This window comes from Salvia hispanica, chromosome 2 (genome assembly GCF_023119035.1).
Source record: "Salvia hispanica cultivar TCC Black 2014 chromosome 2, UniMelb_Shisp_WGS_1.0, whole genome shotgun sequence".
In the NCBI taxonomy this organism is placed as follows: Eukaryota; Viridiplantae; Streptophyta; class Magnoliopsida; order Lamiales; family Lamiaceae; genus Salvia; species Salvia hispanica.
Genome location: NC_062966.1, coordinates 9,932,971 through 9,954,791, shown reverse-complemented (window position 1 = coordinate 9,954,791; position 21,821 = coordinate 9,932,971). Strand labels below are relative to the sequence as shown.

The following is a 21,821-nucleotide window of genomic DNA, read 5'->3' as shown; positions in this document are numbered from 1 at the left end:
ATGTCCGACCCCTCCGTTTGCTCCGATGTCGCTCTGAAAATTGAAAAAAATTATCATTTTCGTCGTGAACCAACCTACTAGTATACATTTCGCCCCCTCCATTTCTGAGTCATGGATCCGCCACTGAATTACCCAACTATAAAGGTGAATCCATTGTAAAACTAAAACTAAAATTTTGGTTAAAATTATATGTTGTGGCCAAAGTGGCTAAACTTTTACTTGTACAATAGGTAGTCCCAAATCGTCCTTAGTTTCACTATTAGTAGAATATTTCTCATCATAATGTCGGTGGGAGAACTTCTTTATTACATAGAAAATATCCACTAAATTGGTGTTAACCGCCGAATTTGTAAAATGCGAGTTTTTTAATTAACTCTTCATCTGAGCCATAATTTTGATTTTAGTATTATTGTTAACTCGAGTTTGGGTTGGTAGAAAGAACAAAAAAATACTCTTAAATATTCCAGAAACAATATTTGCTATTTGATAATCTTTTCATTATACATTACAAAATTCCCCAAGAAATTTTTCGAACACATCTCATAATAATCTAAAAAATAATCCCAAATTTTTGTTTTGGTCGTGCGCTTGATTATTTCGACGCTGGAACATTGAGATTTCGTTGTTAACAATAATTGGAGTTGAAGATCAAAAAGGAGTGCAACTCAACTACTTTGTCTCCCATCTTCCATTACTTATTATGATTAGTGCTAAATATAATAGGCACATGTTGAGTTGACCTCATATTATGTTGTTATAAACTAGGAATTAAACTGGCGATTATGATATGTACCCACCATTCACAATGTCTCAATGTATATCTTTTGATATTGGATGCATGGCATGACACATGCCGAATGCATTTTCTTTTCTAGCTAGATATATTTTTCTTGGTGGTGGTACACTTAGAAAGGAGTCAAATAAAGAGTGTGTTTAATAATATTTGGTTGAAATTTGAAGTAAAAATACACAAATTTGCGTAATTCAATTAAAAAATATGGAAAATACATCTGAAAGTAACAAATATGGAAAATCCTAAAAATTTGGTTGAGAACCGATTTCTCTAAAAAACTAAAAACTATTTTAAAGAATTTAATGAGGTCCCCTCCCCTCCAACGACAGACACTTCAATTGCACCTAACTTAGCAAAAGGACATCAAAATCCAAATGTTTATAAAGTCAAATAAGTATGCCATTACATTCTTCACACTGCATGATACAAGAGAGTTGAATACATCACATTTATTTGATCTACATAGCTGAATAATAATTCTACCAACTAATGTACTAACAACTAACAACCAATTTAACATGGGTTCAATAATTAAAAAAAAAAAAGTCAACCATGAAAAGCTTTCACTTAGGAACCTCACTACTTCAATCTTGGCTGTCCTTTCATTACTACATAATGTAGTGATATACCCTAAATAAAAATAAAATACACGAAACTCAACCATAATATCATACAGTGAACAAACACTTAAATTTATACATTAAAAAAGGTCACAAAAAATTCTCTACTTAGATCCAATAAAATCTATACCTAGGCTAACTCTCTTCTACACATACACATCAATGTGAAATCTAGTTAGAACTGAAACCTTTCTTTGAAGTTGGCTTCGTCCTCGCCATCAGCATCGCTGTTGTAGGAAGCGCGATCTCCATATCCGTCCTCGTCTTCATCGGAGCTAGCATCGAGAGCCTTGTGAGAGTTCCAATCAGGTGGGAAGGTCCTCTGAAGGGCTTCTGTAATGGTGCCGCCGCTCCTCTCGATCTTGCGTAAGCATCTGGACCAATGAACTGCAGTGCCCATGTCTACGACCAGCTCGTTCTCCACCATCTCTTGGCATAGGTTGAGGATCCCTGAGTAGATGTAGTCTTCAGCAACGGTAGCCCTCGATAGCAACGCCGTCATTAGGCAGTGGTATACGGCTTTGTCCGCCTTCAATCCTGCCTGCTTCATCTCTTCATAGCACTTGAGTGCCTTCTCCGGGAGAGATGCTCGTGACCACCCGTTTATAAGTGTTGTGTAGGTCTTGATATTTGGCTTCACTCCAACTGCTTCCATCTCTTTCGTTGTTTTCATTGCTCGCTGCAACAAGAGAGAGAATAAAATGAACAGGCTTAGAACATACACATAGAAGAAGCAATAGCTATGAATGGTTAATTCATTACGCACAATCCAGTACATCCAAATGCATATGCATGTTAAGATACGCCCGTGGTTAGAGATGGCTTGTAGAAGAGCTAGACTATCGAGTCACTATCAAGAAGCGAGATAAATTAGGTAACCTGCTCCGTAATATCATGCATAGGCTACTTATCGGGACATTATAGCCGGAAAAAAAAAATCCCAACTAAACTAAAATCCTTACATTTATGCACACTGATTCTTTTGTAACATATTCTTTCAAGATTTTAAACATCCAAATGAAATATTCATTTATCTGGGATATTCAACTTCTTATACACATACCAGCATATCTCCGGCCTTGCAACAAGCATTTATAAACGACGTGTAAGTATGGATGTCGGGTTGTACACCTTCCTGTCTCATTTGCTGCATCAAATCTGCAGCCTCCCAAACATCACCTCTGCGAGCCCATCTGCATTGAAGAAGATATTCGAGATATAAATCAAGGTGGACAGGCCTTGCCACTGTATATAAGAGAGAAGCAAAGCAAGAAGTGGAATCCAAGTATAAGACACTCCATACCCATCGATTAATATGTTGTAGATAAATGTATTCCTGGGGATATTTTGAGTTTTCATTTCTTTTGTAACTGCTAAAGCACTTTGCATCCTGCCTGATTTACAGCATGCCTTGAGCAAGGCTTCGTAAGTATAAACATCAAGCTCGAGTCCCTCGTTTTTAAGTTTGGAAAAGTACTCAAACGCCTTCCCGATATCGCCCAATGAGGCGTAACCATTCATGATGGTTGTGTATGTGTGCTCATTGGGATTAATGCCGGCAAGCAACATCTCATCTAATATATCTACAGCCTTCCCCATCTATAAAAAATAAAGGAGAGTAACTAGTTAAGCAAAACATAAATGTGAGTGGCTACGTTTGGTTCAATACTACTTCTCATATGCTTAACCTAATATTTCAATGAATAATGTACCTGACGCTTTTCAACGAGGCCAATAATCAGAGCATTATACGTCTGCACAGTAGGAATGCATCCACTTCTCCTCATCATATCAAAAACATCGAGAGCTCTTCTCATTTCTCCAGACTTTGCGAAAGAATGAATTATGGGCATAAACGTTCTTGGGGTAGGTCTATGCCTCTCCTTTTTCATTTCTTCGACAGTACGAATAGCACGTTCCATGTTGCCCATGCCACAAAATGCTCTTATTATATTGTTGTAAAGAATGACATCCGGCTTTAAACCATCTCTAATTACATCCTCGAAAATTGAAAAAGCATTTGCCCAATCTTTCAAATATATAAAACCATTGATCAACATGGAATACGTCTTCATGTTATGCTTTACGCCTGCTGATTTCATCATTTCACTTACTTCCAAAGCTTTATGAATTTTTCCCATCTGTGAAGTTAAATAAAGCACTTAGTGAAAATCAAGCAAATCAAACTTTGATAATTATGACAGCTCAATACAGTCAATTGTAAAATTTGTTCAAAACTAAGCAGGATAAATTAGCTTGAAGGTCAATACAAAATTGAAAATCAAATTAAATTCTTATGTAGTGCTCTTTTTAAGTTGACTCAAAAAACAATTGAAATAAATACGTCGCAGATTAAATAGAGAAAGAAGATCCACCATTACATTCCAGAAGAACAAACAGTTCAGTTATTGCAACTAAAAGCATCAGCTACCTTGATATAAAGGTTGATGAGACACCCATAAGTAACTATTGAAGGCGTAAATCCACATTCCTGTAGCAAAAGAAAAAAATGTCAGTGTGCAGACTTGTTTTCGACTAAAAGTTACACAAGAGCAAAAATTCCCTTCATACGGTTTTCTGAGCATTTACATTACATTTTCTAATGTTGAACAGATTAAAGAATAAACATTAAGACTTGGGAACATATTGCATAGATAGTGCCAATTTTCAAGACGAGAATTCCTCCCAAAAAAGTCAGTCTAGAAGTTATATTTCCATAAAGCACAAATCATCCACCAGGCTACTTCGTAAAAACCAGTTTTTATGTTATCTCTATAAGAAACAAATAATAATGCCATTTGCTAAAAAAAGAAAAGCATAAATGTTAAATGCTCCAGTGTTTGAAATCCAGATTGCTTATTCAACTTCAATGTCTTCCACACATCTTCCCAGGATTCTTCGATATCTTCAAAAATATCATCCTTTATCTAACGGTTAGTTATTTCCGCTATAAAAGGTGTAGGGTATGATAGGAGTAAATAATGGCTGCTATGCAGCTTCATACGAGCAAAATCCATGTACTTGAATTAATTGAAAAAACATGTTTACATCTAAATATTCTTTATTTTGAAGAAAATTCCCAAACATTAATTACAGTAGAAGCATGGGAGTAAGCATTTACCATAAGTCTGTGGAAAACCATTATACATTTCTCTTCATTCTGTACCATGGTGTAACCATCCATCATTGTATGGTATATATCAATTGAAGCATCTATACCTTGTTCTTCCATCTCTCTCACCAACACTTCGGCACGACTTAAGTTACACTTTTGACTGCATTTATGACAAGCAAACAACATGATCACACAGGAAGATCCAATGAGGCAATCTAACTAGTTTTTTAAACGAATATCCATCATAGAATACACACTGAAGCTGACACATTAGTCACCTATAATTAGAACTTCATGCTTTCCTGATAAATAGTAGTATAGAATATATACTCGTGTAAAGACTATAATCAACCTACCAATGAGCATAAATTATGTTCCCATATATGATGGCATTTAAGCGTGTAAGTCTCTCTTTCGCCTCCTTAAACCAAAGCTCTGCAGCTCTTCGACAAAAAAACAGGGAACCATATTAGAGAAAGAATTGCAGAAGAGCTAATTTAGGGAAAATCAAGAAGCCAGAAGAAACAAGACTTATCAGAAATCTAGAAATGAATGCCTCATTTGGAGAAACAAAATTCAACAGAGTGCCAAACACTTAAAGAACAACTTTTGGTGAATCTGGTTAAACTTGGTCTCCATGCACCAAAATAGAAGAGATAACTGGTATCAATCCATAAAAAGGTACCAATTCCACACTCTTAATGATCAAAGGATGAAGAGGACAAAGCTTGGCTCAATTGGTAAGATATTTCTTTTCCAATCAATAGGTGGGGGTTAGGGTAATCTCGGGTGCATGTGTGTGTAAATCTACAAAAAAATTATCGAAGGATGACGTGACAAAGAAGATATGGAACTACAAGACAATCTATCAATGTGCTAGTTTTTCTTTTTTTAGAAGCTATTATAGATTTTTGATCAATAGGTCGCATATCTTTGTTATATCAGGATATAGCATACCTGGTTTCAATCATAAGGGTTGTATACTTAGGGGTCAAATGATTGCTGAAAAAACTAGGCATAAAAGTCACTAAAGGATAATTAAAAATTAAAATAAGCATTTCATACTGTTAATGGTACGGATTACTATCTAGTCAACATTCCTAACTCATGCACATCCGCCAACAGTAATACCATATGCCATTAAAAGATAACTAAATAGGCATATGCTACCGTACATGCACCAAATTGCTACTTACTCAACATTCCCAACTCTTGCAAATCCTCCAACAACAATACTGTATGTCACCAAACTCATCTGGATTCCCTCATCCCTCATCTTCCTTACACATGATAGTGCTTCTTCCATGTCTCTTCCTACCGCATAAGCATGAATGAGGCTGCACAATAGAAATCAACTATTTGTTAATCAGCTTATGAGAATGTAACTTGTTGATTAACTGATGAAAAAGGTGTGATAATAAGTTTCTATCATTGGTATCTGATTAAGATGCACAGAAATTCAAACCACCAAATATTTGGGTTTGTTTTATCATGTATATCTGGAGATGCTCAACATGATATATCATGCTTGTAAGATCCCAGTTGCAATAATAATAGAACAATTATCAGCTTTTCACCTTTACCTCAGAACTATACTAAATTTTCAGCAAACTAAAAAAAATAACACCAAGGGGTTCAAATATCATTAAAGAAGCTAAAACGGAAATGGAATAACATGTACTTTGTATATACATGTAATGTTGGTTCAATTCCTCTGGCACGCATGTTCTCAAATGTTTCACGCGCACGATGCATGTCTCCTCGCCTTGCATAATAGTTCACCATCAATCCAAACTCTTTTCTTGAAGGCTACAAAAGTTAAAAAGTATTAATAGCAGATAAAGATGAAGAACAAATGAGCAACATAATTTTTAGAGAGGAACATTCAGTTCCTTGTCAGTTAGAAGCTATATAGTAAGATTTGTATGCGTAATATCCAAAGCAGATGGAGGTCTAAGCCATATAATGCAACACTGACTTAACCAAGTCTCTAGGTGCAGGATAAAAGCAACATGTATAACATTACAGCAGTAATTATATTCAGGTTTCAGTAAGAACTTTCTATACAGTCTAATCAGGAAACCTTGTAGTGCATATACACTTCACTATCTCTTTCAATCTAGTGCCAATGAAGTGATTGACACAAAATAGTCAATGTAAAATATGATGAAATCCCCTCCATCGGCAACAATGGAGATGCTCAAAAACTACTTTCCATACACTATATGAATACTAATTCATATAAACCACTAAATTAAATTCTATAAGTCTTGATAAACTACATTTTATGAGGTTCTCCTAGTGGAATGCAGAGTCCACAAAAAAATTACATTCTCTAATGAGCTCTCATATAACATAGTGAAACTCGATATATTCGCATGGGATAAGCATATGATTAGTTATACTTGCTATTGACTATACCTAGACAATTGTAACCCAACAACACTCAAAACTCAATGCATATTATTAGTGCTCATTCGTTGAAGATAAAAGTTGAAGCAACTGAATAACAGCTTCCCTCAAGACTAGTTAGGAGGGCATGAGCATCAAAAGACACACTTTACCTTCTTTATCCTCTCAAAGGCTCGCAATATGACCTGCCAATTCTCGGGATGAGATTCTAGAACCTTTGCAAATTCTTTTCGTGAACCTTCCCTCTCTTCATGCCACTCTGACCGGTATGCTTCCCCTTCTTTGCCTTCCACCCACCTCGCCCTCTCTGCATATTTACCCCTCACTCTCTGTCCATTATCCAACTTCACCGTCAGCACCCTTCCATGAAACTCCACTCCATCAAACTCCACAGCCTTCATTGCAGCTTTCTCTGCCATATCTCCGTTATAAATCACAAACCCAAATCCCATATTCCTCTCCAATTCATCGTGACCCTTTATCAGAATCACATTCTTTATGGGCCCAAATTGCCTGAAAAACTCAGCTACCTCAATTTTCTTTATCCAAAGAGGTAAATTACCCACAAAGATCTTGCCTTTCTCTCTGAACTCCACTTCCGTTCCATTTTCATCTGAATTTCCAGAAAGCCCGTTATCAGCTTTGTTCTCTTGCAACGGCGGCAAGGGCGGTGGAGGAGGTGGCGGAGGGGAGAGTTTGCTTGACAACCAAAGCTTTGCGCTGATAGTGTCGTGTGGCGGAGAATTGGGGGCGGAAGGGTTACGAAGATTAACCAATTTCTTGAGGGGGTTTTCTGGGAAGTGAGAAGTGGATGTTTTGAGAGGCTTGTTGGTGGTGATGGGGCGGCGGATGTCGGGGGAATTGGTGGTGGGTTTGTGAGAATTGTCTTGCGATGAGGTAGAAGCTCGAATGAATGAAGCGGCGGAAGTGGAGGCGCGGTGGTTTATGGAAGTGGACAAGTGTGGTGGAGTGTGAGAGCATTGAACGGTGGAGGAGATGGACAAGATATCCATACTTTCATCGTCTCGTCTTCTCAACTCATGACATTATTTTATAGTTGTACTACCTTCGAAACTTAGGGAATGAACTAAAACTGAATTCAATTTTAAAAAATTGTTCATTACTAATCAATAGAAAAAGAAGAGATGGAAAATAAATGATAGTGCTATTATTAATTTAAAACCATTTTTAATTATACACTAAATATCATTTTCAGTATAGAAAACTTATTCAATAAAACTGTAAACTTAAACTCAATTTTGCTTTTCTCTATGAACAACACCAAATATATTGTGTATTATAGCTTCAGTAAAAGTTTTATGTTATAAAATTTGAGTTTGGTACAAATAGTGAAATAAAATTACTTTCTTTTTAGTATAATATATATATATATATATTAAAAAATGAATTTGAATTTAAGGTAAATGATTCGCAATTATAGATTTATAGTCATGAAATAGCTCATGCACTTCCATTCCTCTGGGAAATTTGCATAATCTATTTATTGTCAATGATAAAGTACATTTAGGATTGCTAAATCATGTGATTTGAATTGTATCAAATCAATTTAATCACGTGGTTTGAATTGTATCAAATCAATTTGATAATGATTTAAGGGTCTAACTTAAATCTAATTCTTAAAAAAAATCTCAACCTGAATATAAATCCGACTTGTTATCTTTAAACTCAGCACTGACACACACATGTTAATGTCAAAATATAATTTGGATAGAAACAACACGACAACTACACAATAATGATACAAACCTAATTTATACAAATTTAGAGAATATAATGAAAGTATACTTTTTATAAAAAAAAAAGAAAATACAATTGTTTATAATAGTACTCCCTTTGTCCCAACTAAGTTCAGTCAAAATTTTTGGACACGAAGATTAAGAAATTGTGCTGAAATGTAAGTGCTTGTCTGGTATTAGTGTAAATAATTAACATGGATGTGTTAATGGGCTTTCATGACTGGGCAGAATTATATGTTGTTTGGTTCAACCCAAGCAAATTGTCAAGTCATTTTCCATTGTTTGGTTGAATTGGGGTAGGCCTGAAACATAAAAGACCCATGACTTTAATACCCCTCTTCATTTCCAAATTTCTCGATCGTAACTAATGCAGTCTCGACATCCTTACGCTTTTTTAGTCTGGTAAAATGGAAACATCGAACGGGAAGCATTATTAGACAACATACAACAGATTGCATCGGGCGGCAAAAGTAAGCTAAATTCAAAATACAACAAAAAATAAGAGCGGAAGCAAGAAGGTAGTTTCTTGATGCGGAATTGGGAAGGGAGCGTGTGTACAAAATGTGAACTGAATATTATGGACAGCATTACTCCATTCCCAATTGAAAATCAAAGACATCAATGTTTAGAGAAACAGAGTTCAAAATCGAATCACTGCACATAATAATTAAGCAGATGCACCAATCGGGTATCAATGTTCAGAGAAACAGAGTTCAAAATCGAATCATTGCACATATTAATTAAGCAAATGCACCAATCGGGTAGAAATTGTCAAACAAATAATTCAGCATATGCACCATATTACCACCAATTCGAATTTAGCAAAAAATTCGCAAGTCAAGTAAGCCAGGCAACCATTTCAAAAATGCAAAATTTTTTCCCCCAATTCGCCCAAATCAATCACAGCATGCGCCGACGAAATCGGAGTTTGTAAACCAAATTACCAAACTAGAATCGAACAAGAACTCATAAAACGCCGAAAATCGATCCCTAAAACCGTATGAAATTGACAATGCAAAAAAAATCGGACATTTGAATCGAAGTTTACCCGGAATTTGGTCAGCCGCTCGACGAAAAATTGGACCTCCAACGGTAACAATTTGAAGATTTCGGAGGGCAAATTCGAACAATTGCTACGTTTTCAGCCAAATCCTGAAATGCCCGTCACTTATACCAGCTCCACACCCTGTTGGAGTTGACACACCTTCGTTGATAGTTGTAGATGTAGGTGGGAAACCCGCTTGGAGTAAACCGGGTCGCTCAAAAAGTTTGCTTGCTACCAAACGCCGGAAACAAAGTGAGGAGGAGGGTGTTTCGAGCTGTTCCGGACGTACCAGACGAGCCCTAAGAGAGATGAATAAAGTAGGAAAAATAAAAAGAGAGTACGTAGGTGTAGGTGGTGAAATTAAGTAAGACTGATTGAATATTTTATTTCTTTATATAAAAAAAAATGACTCAACTTAGCTGGGACGGATAGAGTAATGTTTATTTTTTAACTAAGTTACCTGAACCCAACTTTAATTTATTAGGTTTTTAACAAGTTGATTCGATAATGACTCAAACCTATTCATTTGTGCGTGTTTGTGTGAAGTAAAAAATTATTATTCTCTTTATTCCAACTAAGTTGAGTCATATTTAATTTTAGATGTATCAACTAAGCTGAGTAATTTTTTTAAAAATAAAAATAATATATCTAATTACTCTTACTATATTTCATCACCTACTTTACTTTCTTTTATCTTTCCTTTTATTTTGGATAAAAAACAAAGCATCTAATATAATCACTTTTATGAGTATATTTCTTCGCCTATTTCCATTTTTTATCTCTCATATTTTATTTTAATTTTATTTATATTTTTATTTAATTTATTCAACCAAATTTATTAATCTACTAAATTTTTTTACCCCAAGTTAGTTGAGAGGCGAGCAAAATTTATTGTCTATAAAAATAAATTGATTACGAATTATGCAGCTCGAATAATGGAGTAAAAATTCCATGGTCCTTCCACACCATGGTGGCATAATGTTTTGGTGTGTCTCACCAATAACTCTTTGACAATTGGAATAAAAAGGGTTCACATGCCACATCACTTCAACATAAATTAGGAACTTAAGGTAAATTTGGATACATCCATTTAATCATTTTATGGAAAGTTTAATACTCCTCCGTCCCACAAAAGATGCCACACTTTTCTTTTTAGTTTGTCCCACAAAAGATGTCACATTTCCCTTTTTAGTAAAAGTTCTCTCTCACATGAATATAAAAATTATATTTTCTCTCTCCATTTAACACACAAAACAAAACCTCCTAAAATCCCGTGTTGTCCCACACGTGTGACATCTTTTGTGGGACGGGGGGAGTAATATTTAATATAAAAATTACACTTATATGAAAAATGAGTTAGACGTTAATATACTAGTACAATTTATATATGTATATTCATCTCATGGGGAATGATCAATCGCTAACTAATTAGCAATCCCAAACTAAGACTAAATCATAGCCATTAGATTAGAAGATCTAGTGGTTGAAATAATGTCACATGTATTATATTTTTAATTAAGAAAATTAATAAATAAAATTAGAGGGTATTAATTCACTCTCATTAAAATCATCTTAAAACTTTAAATTTACGTAACTCTCTCGATTTAAATTATTTTTTTGCAAAAAATATATCAAATTAAAAATAATTTTATAAGGATTCCAACGAGATCTCAATTGCATATGTTCCGACGACGTTCGGATGATGAAATTTGATATTTTTTATTTTAGTTTTCGTAAATGTTGATAACCAGATTTTTATCAACAAATACATCAAATAATCTCAATAAAACCATGTAAAAATCTCAATAAATATGTGTTGATATTTTCTTGTACTAATATTGATATTCTTATGTCATATTGTTGATATTTGTAATACCCTATGTTGATATAAAAAAATATTCACGAAAATTATCATATGATAACATAATAATGATATTACCCTTTTGTTGATATTTTGTCTACTATTTATTGAGATTCGTAAGATTTAATCTCATCCACTCATTTTAAAATCTACGGGTGGAGATTTGATCTTGATTTTGGATTGGAGTGCTATAAGCATTAGAATATGACCATTCATCTCATAATATAATAGTACTAATATACAAGACATCTCTTTTATAAAATAATAATATTTTTAGATTATATTAATATTTCATTTTTTAATTTTTATTTTCTTGTATTAAAAATTATTGATTTTTTGACATGCTAATAAATCTAATGAAAATTATAATAGTACTAATATACCACAAGACATCTCTTTTATAAAATAATAATATTTTTAAATTATATTTATATTTCATTTTTATTTATTTTTGTTAAAAATTCTTCATTTTTAACGAAAATTATAATATATAACTTACAAAATATAACTTGCATTCATAATTTTTATTTATGTGAATATTTTCTTATATATATAAATACAAAAATAATTAAAAAAAATCTTATCCATAATAATATGATTTTTTTCCTTATGTATATAAATACTAAAACAATTACTTTTATGTGTATATTATTATTATATTATAATATCAATATGCATATATAAATTGTACTAGTATATTAACGTCAATTAATAGTTTATATGATATAATTTCTATATCCAATTTAGATATAAGATTACCAAATTTATGTTGATACGGTATGTGGACCTTTTTCATTTTTAACTGTCAAAGAGTTATTGGTGAGCACACCTAATCATCATTCCACGATGATGTGGAAGGACTTTTACTCCCAATAATGACCCATTTTAAATTCAAAACCCTAATTCACTGCTTATTCCTCATGTTCTATTTCTAAAATTATTGTCTTCTACCCCAAATTGCCTATAAATTTCAGAATAAGAAAAAGATTTTTTTTCAGGAGAATTTTATTGTTTCTACCTTGAATTGCAATCTCCGGCCGTCGTTCGCCGGAGTCTACAGGTTTTCTTGGTAATTTCTTGTTCGTTGTTGATTGTGTTCTATGGATTTATGCGTAATTACCTGTGTATTGAAAACCTTGTATAATTCGTGCGGTTTCTTTAATCAATGCTAAAGATAGTCTAGATTTTCCCTTTTACTATGTTTGAATTCGAGTGCGTAATCGTGTTTGGGTTGTTTATGCGGCAGCAGTTCGCATTAATTTGGAAAATGAGCGGCGCAGGGGAGAAACTGTCAGGCACTAAAACTCCGGCAGATTTTCTGAAATCCATACGCGGACGACCTGTGGTTGTTAAATTAAACTCCGGTGTCGATTATAGAGGTGAACTTCATCTCAATTATCCTTCTCTCTCTCTCTATCCGATTCTATTTTTCTTGGGATTTTGTTTGTGTGGCGTATTTGTTTCCGTCAAAATCTTGCTCTTATTTTTTGTATAGATTTTCTGTAATTGTATCCAAAACATCAACAAGAAGTAATTTTGAAGTATGTTTGGGTGATTTGCATTTAATTATGGGCTGCAAGCTTCTATCTTTCGGCTTGATCAGGTGTCATTGACATTCGAAACTTAGTGTTTACAACTAGTAGTACTATTTAAATTGTACAGTAACATCCAAAGCCAAGACTGCAATGCAAGATATTAGTTATGTTTAAAATTCAGTGATTTATGAAACTCTGGTTGTTCAGCTGAGATCCAATCACTTAGTTAGAAAGTAGAACGTCAATTTTCTTTTAGTGGAGTGACTGTCTGCCTTGATGCAAACAGGGTCTTCATTAGTTTGATATGCTTGTTACGCGAAGGAAATCAGTGCTGGGTGAAAGGGTAGGGGTGCAATGGGTCATTGTTGTGTTTTGGAGTATGCTGATGGTGTTTGTCTGATACCCTTCAAGTAATAATAATTAAAAAGCTAAGAGTTTGGCAATGTAAACGTTATCATGCACGGTTGCACGAGAGATGAGGGAAGAGGCTAGTAAGCTATGGAATGATAATCTATGTTATTCGGCACTAGCTCGCTTTGTTTTTTGTGCCTTGAATTGACTCAGTAGATGAGTTTGTTTAATGGTAATATACCCAAACAACTCACTAGATTCTTCTTTGTGTTTAATGTTATCATTCAGGTATCCTTGCTTGTCTGGATGGATATATGAATATTGCAATGGAACAAACAGAGGAATATGTGAATGGCCAGCTGAAGAACAAATATGGAGATGCCTTCATTCGTGGAAATAATGGTAAGCAGCAACTTGCAGAGGCGTTGAATGTGATTTTTATCTCTTTTCTTGATTCTGAAGTATAGCTTCATTTTGCAGTACTCTACATCAGCACATCAAAGGGAACCTTGGCTGAAGGAGCTTAGCTTTGTGATCTGTCAGCTATATTGTAACCGTGACTTGCCCAGAAAAGTTCCTGCAAAATGCTGCAGCATCTGTAATATCTATACATAATGATAGCGTTCCTTTTGAAATGTGGTTCAGTCTCTGCTTATTTTGAATTGTAGAATGGTAACTGGTTATTCCAAGGTAATTAGTTTTTATTGCTGTAACAAAAACAGTCAGAAAAATATTTGACCACGATGTAGTTGAAAGTTGAAACTGTCCTTATTTCAAATATACTTGTTGTCAGCATTCAATTGAGAGATATGAACCTCGCTCTGCTCTTCAAATATACTGGTTGAAATTAACGGAAACTTATATCAAGAAATTTGAGGATTTAGTTTTGATTATAGAAATGGTTTCTTTGCATTGTGAGACTTGTGTTTGGAGTAGAAGTTACAGTACAAAATTTTTGTTAGTTGATTTACCAGTAAATACAAGAGTAGAACGTATAATGTAGTGGAACATCAACTTGGAAGAAATGATGTACAGCCCACCCGTTTAAGAATCAAGAGGCTGAGAGTAAGCATAAGCTCACACGTAGGCTCTTCGAAAAAAACAAATTCGTTGAGAAGCTTAGCTGGTGCACGGGTTGGAGGAACATTAAGTTGAAATCCGACTAACTGATCTTTCTTCTATGAACTCCATAACTCCAAATGTTACAGGAATACAAATCCCTGTTTTTATCTTAGAGAAGGAACGAGAAAAACCAACAAAAAAAGAGGAAACACTTAATTTTAATTTGATCAGATGGACGTTACAAATGTTGATTGTATAGAAACATCAAAGAAGAGCAAAGACAAAAAACAAAGGTTGTATATTGTTTAGTCTATCAAAAGCAGAGCTAGTTTTTGCATTAACGTATGGAAGTGCAAGGCCTAAACAAAAGCTTCCAAGACAACCGTACATGAACACAGGGAGTTGGAATAACAATCAGCTTATTCAGTGCTCTTTTTCCCTTTGGAATCTTTGGTAGGGGGGACAATAAAAGGAATGAAGGATTTCCCACCCATGAATGGTCGAAGAACCTCTGGTATCTCGACCCCATCCTCCTTTTGGTTGTTCTCAAGGACGGCGCACATAGTCCTCTCAGTTGCTGTCAAGGTGGAGTTTAACATGTGCACATACTCTTTTGACTTGTCATTAGCCTGCAGCAATTTAATTGAGTCAATATCATTCAAATGATATGCTACACACCAGAGTCTTTTTCCAATCACAAATCAATATAGGACTTCGTAAGCTTAGGGCATATATATTTAGACCATAACACGAAACCCTCCTAAATATAAACAAGCAGCACAAAACAGTAGCACTCTTAACCTTTTTTTGTCCAAATCGTGTTTCTAATCTCCTCGACTGATAGTCAGTGCAATTTGAACAGGAAACAAGTTCTCTGTACTTCTGTGATGCTGGAAACCACCCTTCCAAGTCATACTTCTTTGCAGCAGCATCATTCAGGGCACCAGAGACAATAGATACAACTTGATAGGGAATATTTAGCTGCTCACGGGAATAATTTCACAAAATTCAATTAGAAGCATCTAACTTTAAGAGATGAATCGTAAAGTAACCAATTTCTTATGATTAATACTATGCAATGGCATAGTCCCAGTGTGCATAAAAATTATATGAATCAAAAGGGGGACCAAAACATATACCAGCTGGTAAAAAGCCTCTGAATTTTTGAGCATTTCTTCATGCATTTCCCATGAATCACTTCCATTTGGGCTAGTCATACAGAACTGTTCAACCTTTTCAAATTGATGAACACGGAAAATTCCTAAAGTATCTCTACCATGTGAGCCAGCTTCTTTCCTGAAGCAGGAAGAATATCCTGCATATCTAAAAGAAACAATAAAGCTCATCAAACATATATAAAAATACCAGAGAAGGAACCATGTTGAAGGTTTCGAAATAGTATAAGCTAACATAAAAATGCACCAAGACAAGACAAGCGAGTTGGGTCTCTCTCTTAATAGATTTCACACCTCACAGGCAGTTGGGTAGGATGAACCCAATCGTCCATATGATACGCACAAAGTGGTTGTTCAGCAGTAGCTATCAGATATTTGTCGTCTCCTTCTCCAGTAACCTGTTAGACACACAAAAGTCAAGATGTTTATGCATGCAAAGTTCAGACATTCATTCAGGTAAACACTACAATGCACAAGTTTCACCTTTATTTTGTCAAGGATATGATTGCATAGATACAGCCTTGGGGGGGACAATGCGCCAACGACTACATTGTCTAGTAATTTTTAGTTTTCTTTTTATGAAGAACACAAGGAGACAGTGATCTTATGTAATTGCATAAAACTGGAGTTAAGACTTGTATAAAGGAGTAACATTGTCTGGTAATTTTTTGTTCTCTCTTTTATAGAACACAAGGAAGACAGTGATCTTATTTAATTGCATAAAAGTGGAGTTAAGACTTGTATAGAGGAGTAACATTTAAAAAGTACCAAGCTACAAAACATAATTATCATAAATATACTTCATTTCTAGACAATATCAGGTATATGCTTCATCTTCTTTAAGTGTATTCTACTGATTTTGACCATAATTTGAAAAGTACCCATTACTATTGCATGTTGTTCCAGAATGGATTCAGTTAGCCAGGATTACAAAGTTATTATTTCAGGTGGTAATCCGGTGTCTTCTCTCTAAAGTTAAAGAGGTATTAAGGTACAAACCCTGAACTGAACAATACTTTTACGCTATTAGACAAAAAGAAAAGGCTACCTTGTAAAGCTCCTCATCAAACTGGGCAAGCTGGGCACACCTTGCCATAATATCTTTCCGCATGAAGAAAGGGGTCTGCAATGCTGTATATCCCCTCTTGTCCAAAAAATCAAGACCAAAGTTGATTAGAGCTTGATTAAGCCGTACCCCATCTCCTTTGAGATAATAACCTCTACCTCCCGCAACATTTGCACCTACAAATGTTGCAAATGTTGAAACACTTTATATCAACAAACAAGTTAATGCTATGAATATAATAATTGAAAATAAGCCAAGCCCAAGGCTAATAAAATTTTAACTCCACAACTGACAATAATATGAAATTTAAGTCTGGACACCAGAGCTATAAAGGACAAAGAAAGTAAGCTCTACAAGTAAACAAATACTCCCTCAGTCCCACAGAAATAGGCCCTTGGGTTGGCACAGGTTTTAATGCGTAATTTGGTAAAGTAAGAGAGAAGAAAAAGTAGTATAAATTGTGTAGTGGATGGTGGGGCCCATAAATGATAAAGTAGAAGAGGAGAAAAATGTTGCCATAAATGGATATGGACTATTTCTATGGGACGGACGAAAAAGGAAATATGGCCTATTTCTATAGGACGGAGGGAGTATTAACAAACATACTAACGAGTTTCTGGATTGTCCTGCTATGTCAAGCACAAAGCAACTACCAATTTACTTGCACAATTTCTTAAATATGCACTCCCGATGTTCCATGTTAATAGAGGAGTTTCATTTTCTGAACTTGTTTTAGAAAAATAATAATTAATAGTTAAAGTCGAGAAAAAGTAAATTAAGAGGGATAATAATATAGAGAAGACCATTCTCTACATCTTGAGTGGGACAGAGGGAGTATTACTTTTTAAAAACAAATGCAGAAAATGAAACGCCTCTATTAAGGCGGAACGGAGGGAGTAGTATGTAATGTGAGCACCTTTCTTCAAATCAGCAATTCCAAGCCGTTCAACAAGCTCGACATGATCCTTCAGCTTTGGCTCCATCCTCTTCTCTCCCCATGTCCGTATAACAGCATTATTATCCTGAAAAATGACAAAGTTCATTAAAAAGATTATTCAGCACAGGGGAACGCAAGTTCTTATGAACAAGAAGACCTCAAACGCACCTCATTATTGTCAACCGGAACAGAATCATGCACTAGGTTTCCAATGATTCTTAATTTACTCTGCAATGCTGAAAAGGCCTCCTGCACCTCAGCCTCCTTCTGTGTAGTCAGTTCTTTGTTCTCATCTAAACTGCCTTTAACTTCATTTGCATCTCCACCGGACTTGCAATAAAACAAAAGGGAAACATATAGAAGTCAGTTACATCATTGTTTAAAGTTAAGAGTCATCACTAGTAAATGCTGTTAAGTTCTCTTTCACTTTTGCAACATTCAAAGGGAAACAAGAAGGCAATGCAATTAGAAAGACATCTCAATCTAATATCGGTTGGCATTTTCTCTTCTTTTTCACATATTCTAGAAAAAAGAGACAACACTGGCATAACAAATAACTCATATATTTTCTTCGCATAACAAATTTTTAAGAACAAATTGAGATAATCTATAATCGAAAGAACAATTTGATTCATGAAACTCACAATTTTGAGGCGAGACATCTCTTTGCTCATCTTGTTCCTGGAGGCCTTCAAACCATCCAACTCAAATTGGCCTACATCCACATCACAATTAAGTTATATAAATCCACAAAATGGCTAGAGTTATGTAAATTAAGTCAAATAAACATGAACTAGAGACTCACGCTTCCTCCAAGCTTTGTCAAGCTCAATAACCTCATCAACAATATTAACATCTGCGAAACGACGGCGCTGGGACTCCCTAATTATCTCAGGGTTCCCGCCTTTCTCCTCACGAAATAGATTAATGTCCAACATCTTACACTCTTCTCTTTTCAATCTATTGATCTGCAATTTCTAAACCAACGGCTGGAGGGCTGGAGTTGGTCAGCCGGAGACGATTCAGACGATGGAGTAGAGATAGTGAATGGAGGCGCGACTCTATTTTACTGCTTTTCTTTTAGGGTTTGAGTTTTAACTTTTAAGAGATACACATTTCTTACTTTAATTCATTTGCATTTTTATTTACTGATAACATTTTTTTTACTCCGTACATTAATAGCAATCTGATATGATAATTAAAATACATAAAAATCATCATAATACTATATTAAATATAGTAAAAATAGTACATATAAATGCAAACGGAGTAATTTTTGAAGTACTACCATTTTTTTTAATGTATAAAATTGAAAAGTCTTAAAAAGTTCTAATCTTAGGGATGTTAAAAGATTTTTCAATCTTATTATAATTAGATTAAGTGAAACGTATTGAAATAAGCTGACGGTTTTGTCTTGTGCGACAGTTATAATAGTTTTTACCGTGAGTATATTTTTGTACTAAATATCCAAAATATTTTAATCATCATTTATTGGCTAACTTCAATAATTATTTTTTATTTTCTATATATCATGCATAATAGTTTGAAAAAATCTGTACATTAATATAGTATTTGGGAGCCATTATGGCCTTATTGCCTTTATAGTGATAAGTTTCAAACTTAATATTAACCATTAGATTAAAATGTTAAACAGACTATATGTCGAGGAGAGATCATGGTCTGCATTACATTATTAGTTGGAATTGGTACATTATAAGGGTAGAAATGTAAACAAATCATTAATATCACATGTTTTAAAACTGCAAGTCCGAATTAAGCGCGATTTTTGGAGAAACCGATTGATATTCCCTTCCGCATTACCTCTCTGTCATTCCAAAATCCTCTCCCCCAATTCCACTCTCATCCAAAACCCCTAGCCGCCGGAGAGAGACCGAAAAAACAGTTCTCCCCGACGTTTCTCTCTGTGAAAAGCCTTCGACTCTATGTTTCTCAGTCGTTTCAGCCTTCGACTCTACGTTTCTCAGTCGTTTCAGCCTTGTTCGTCGTTGTACGGTTGTTTTGGCAGTCCAGATTCGGTGGAAACTGAACCAAAGCCGGCGATTTCAGGTAAGTGATGAAGCTTCGACGTTTTTAGCAAAGTTTCTATGGTGGATTCTTCTGTAAATCAGCACTTCGTGTTCATCACTGTTAGGTTTTCTCTGTAAATCAGCACTTCGTGTTCATTGTTGTTATGTTTTTTTTCTATAAATCAACACTTCTGTCAATTTACAATTTTTGGTTTGGTGATAGATTTCGATTTTGGTTTGCTACATTATTTAATTGATGCTCATGCATCACAACTCTATATACATTATTCACACAAATTGGCACATTATTTTACTCTTTAATCATTTAGATAGATCAGTACATTAACTGATTCTGCTTTTATGTATTAAGGGTGAGCATTCGGGTCTCGGTTCGGTTTTTTGCCCAAACCGAACCGAACCCGAAAAACCGAATTTAGGCTAAAATTGAAACCAAACCGAACCGAAAAACCGAAAACCGAACTTAAAAAATCGAACTAAACCGAAAAAATTGAAATTATACGAAAAACCCGAAAAAACTAAAATCGAAAAATGAAAAAGAAACATACAAAGTTACAACTTTTAAATTACAAACCATAACATAACATGAATATATCCATAATCCATCAACCAACAAAAAAGCAAACATTCAATCCACATTGCTATGCATCTGTGTCAAAGTAGAGATCTGCACCATCATGGACTCAACAGCTATGCAGCGCCAATTGCTCCGACATGATATGTCCTGCAAACCCCAAATCAAAATCATGAATTCATCACTACATATAAGTTCAACAACAAAACCAATTCAAACTTCTTAAATACCATACATTTTTCATTTTTCTTGCAATACTACAACCGTCAAACCCTCTTGCTATACAAATTTCGACGTTGTTCAAAAAACAAGTCTCTGCTTCATCTTTCTTTGCCACCATTTTGCAGTATAAGAAATACACACAACACAAACACACGACAAACCTTTCTGAAGTTTTAATTTGCAATTTACAGTTTGAAGAAGTACGGGAAAGCATATGTAAAAACATGACTAGAATTGCATAGGCAAAACACATTCTTAGGTCCTTGTACTTTAGTCAAAATGTTAATTAGGTCCTTGTACAATTTTTTCGTTTTAATAGGTCCTTATACTTTTCACAATATTTTTATCAGGTCCTCGTACGATTTTTCGTTTTAGTAGGTCCTTATACTTTTATCATAACCTTCATTAGGTCCTTGTACAATCTTATATTTTAGGGACTTTTTTACATTTATCTTTGATAATAATCTAAATTTAATTAAACTTAATGAACTTTTTAATATTCCATTATTTAACTTAGCATAGTCTATAAAGATAATACTATCATCTTGTTATCCAATAATCTCAATAAGTTGTAGAGAATAATAAAAAGATTAACCGTGATGATTGAAGATTAAAATCGAAGTTTTTTTTTAGAATAACTATCCGAATTTTCAATTGATTATTTATATTTATACTGAAAGATACGTTTCTCTGAATATTTATAATCATAAGATAAGTTAAATAATAAAATTAAAAGATTCATTAAATCTAATTAATTAAATATAAATTATTATCTAAGATAAAAGTAAAAAATATCTTAAAATAAAAAATTGTATAAGGACCTAATAAAATTTATAATCAAAGTATAAGGACCTATTAAAACGAAAAAATTGTACGAGGACCTAATGAACATTTTGATTAAAGTATAAGGACCTAAGAATGTGTTTTTCCAATTGCATATGATGTCTTAAACAAATTGTATTTATCCATGTTCTCTACAATCATATAATAAAACAAAAAAGAATCGAAGAATAGGGGATTGTTGGTGAAGCTGAATCTTACCAATGTGAAGTTGTAGAAATGTTTAAATGAAAAACTATTCCTTCTTCACCTCCTTGATCTTTGGAAGCACCTCAAACTCAAACACAAATTATTTCCCCTTTTACTTTCGTCCTCTTCTTCATCAATAATAAAACACGAAAACATTGTGTATATGTATATATAGGGAGATGATCAAAATAAGAATGCATTTAAATTCAGAAATGCAGCCAA

General features: G+C 34.2%; 3 protein-coding genes across 4 annotated transcripts; 1 reads left to right on the top strand and 2 right to left on the bottom strand.

Annotated features, from left to right (window-relative positions):
* Positions 1–1,339: 1,339 nt before the first annotated feature.
* On the bottom strand, positions 1,340–7,990 carry LOC125205734 (pentatricopeptide repeat-containing protein At5g04810, chloroplastic). Its single transcript, XM_048104824.1, has 10 exons — positions 7,093–7,990; positions 6,210–6,337; positions 5,725–5,865; positions 4,885–4,971; positions 4,535–4,688; positions 3,845–3,904; positions 3,126–3,554; positions 2,717–3,012; positions 2,477–2,606; positions 1,340–2,092 (listed from the first exon to the last, which is right to left on the bottom strand). Exons 1-10 carry the CDS (start codon positions 7,951–7,953, stop codon positions 1,589–1,591), a joined length of 2,790 nt encoding a protein of 929 aa, XP_047960781.1. The 5' UTR covers positions 7,954–7,990; the 3' UTR covers positions 1,340–1,588.
* Positions 7,991–12,511: 4,521 nt separating this feature from the next.
* On the top strand, positions 12,512–14,267 carry LOC125205504 (sm-like protein LSM36B). 2 transcript variants are annotated; one of them, XM_048104480.1, is made up of 4 exons: positions 12,512–12,672; positions 12,853–12,982; positions 13,778–13,891; positions 13,970–14,267. In XM_048104480.1, the coding sequence occupies exons 2-4, from the start codon at positions 12,871–12,873 to the stop codon at positions 14,014–14,016; spliced, it is 273 nt and encodes a 90-aa protein (XP_047960437.1). In that variant the 5' UTR covers positions 12,512–12,672; positions 12,853–12,870; the 3' UTR covers positions 14,017–14,267. The 2 variants fall into 2 exon arrangements, with proteins under 2 accessions (XP_047960437.1, XP_047960436.1); XM_048104479.1 differs by having other exon boundaries at positions 12,850–12,982.
* A 483-nt stretch (positions 14,268–14,750) lies between these two features.
* On the bottom strand, positions 14,751–18,816 carry LOC125205503 (serine--tRNA ligase). Its single transcript, XM_048104478.1, has 9 exons — positions 18,535–18,816; positions 18,374–18,444; positions 17,898–18,059; positions 17,709–17,814; positions 16,775–16,968; positions 16,021–16,124; positions 15,691–15,874; positions 15,353–15,532; positions 14,751–15,180 (listed from the first exon to the last, which is right to left on the bottom strand). Exons 1-9 carry the CDS (start codon positions 18,665–18,667, stop codon positions 14,971–14,973), a joined length of 1,344 nt encoding a protein of 447 aa, XP_047960435.1. The 5' UTR covers positions 18,668–18,816; the 3' UTR covers positions 14,751–14,970.
* Positions 18,817–21,821: the final 3,005 nt, after the last annotated feature.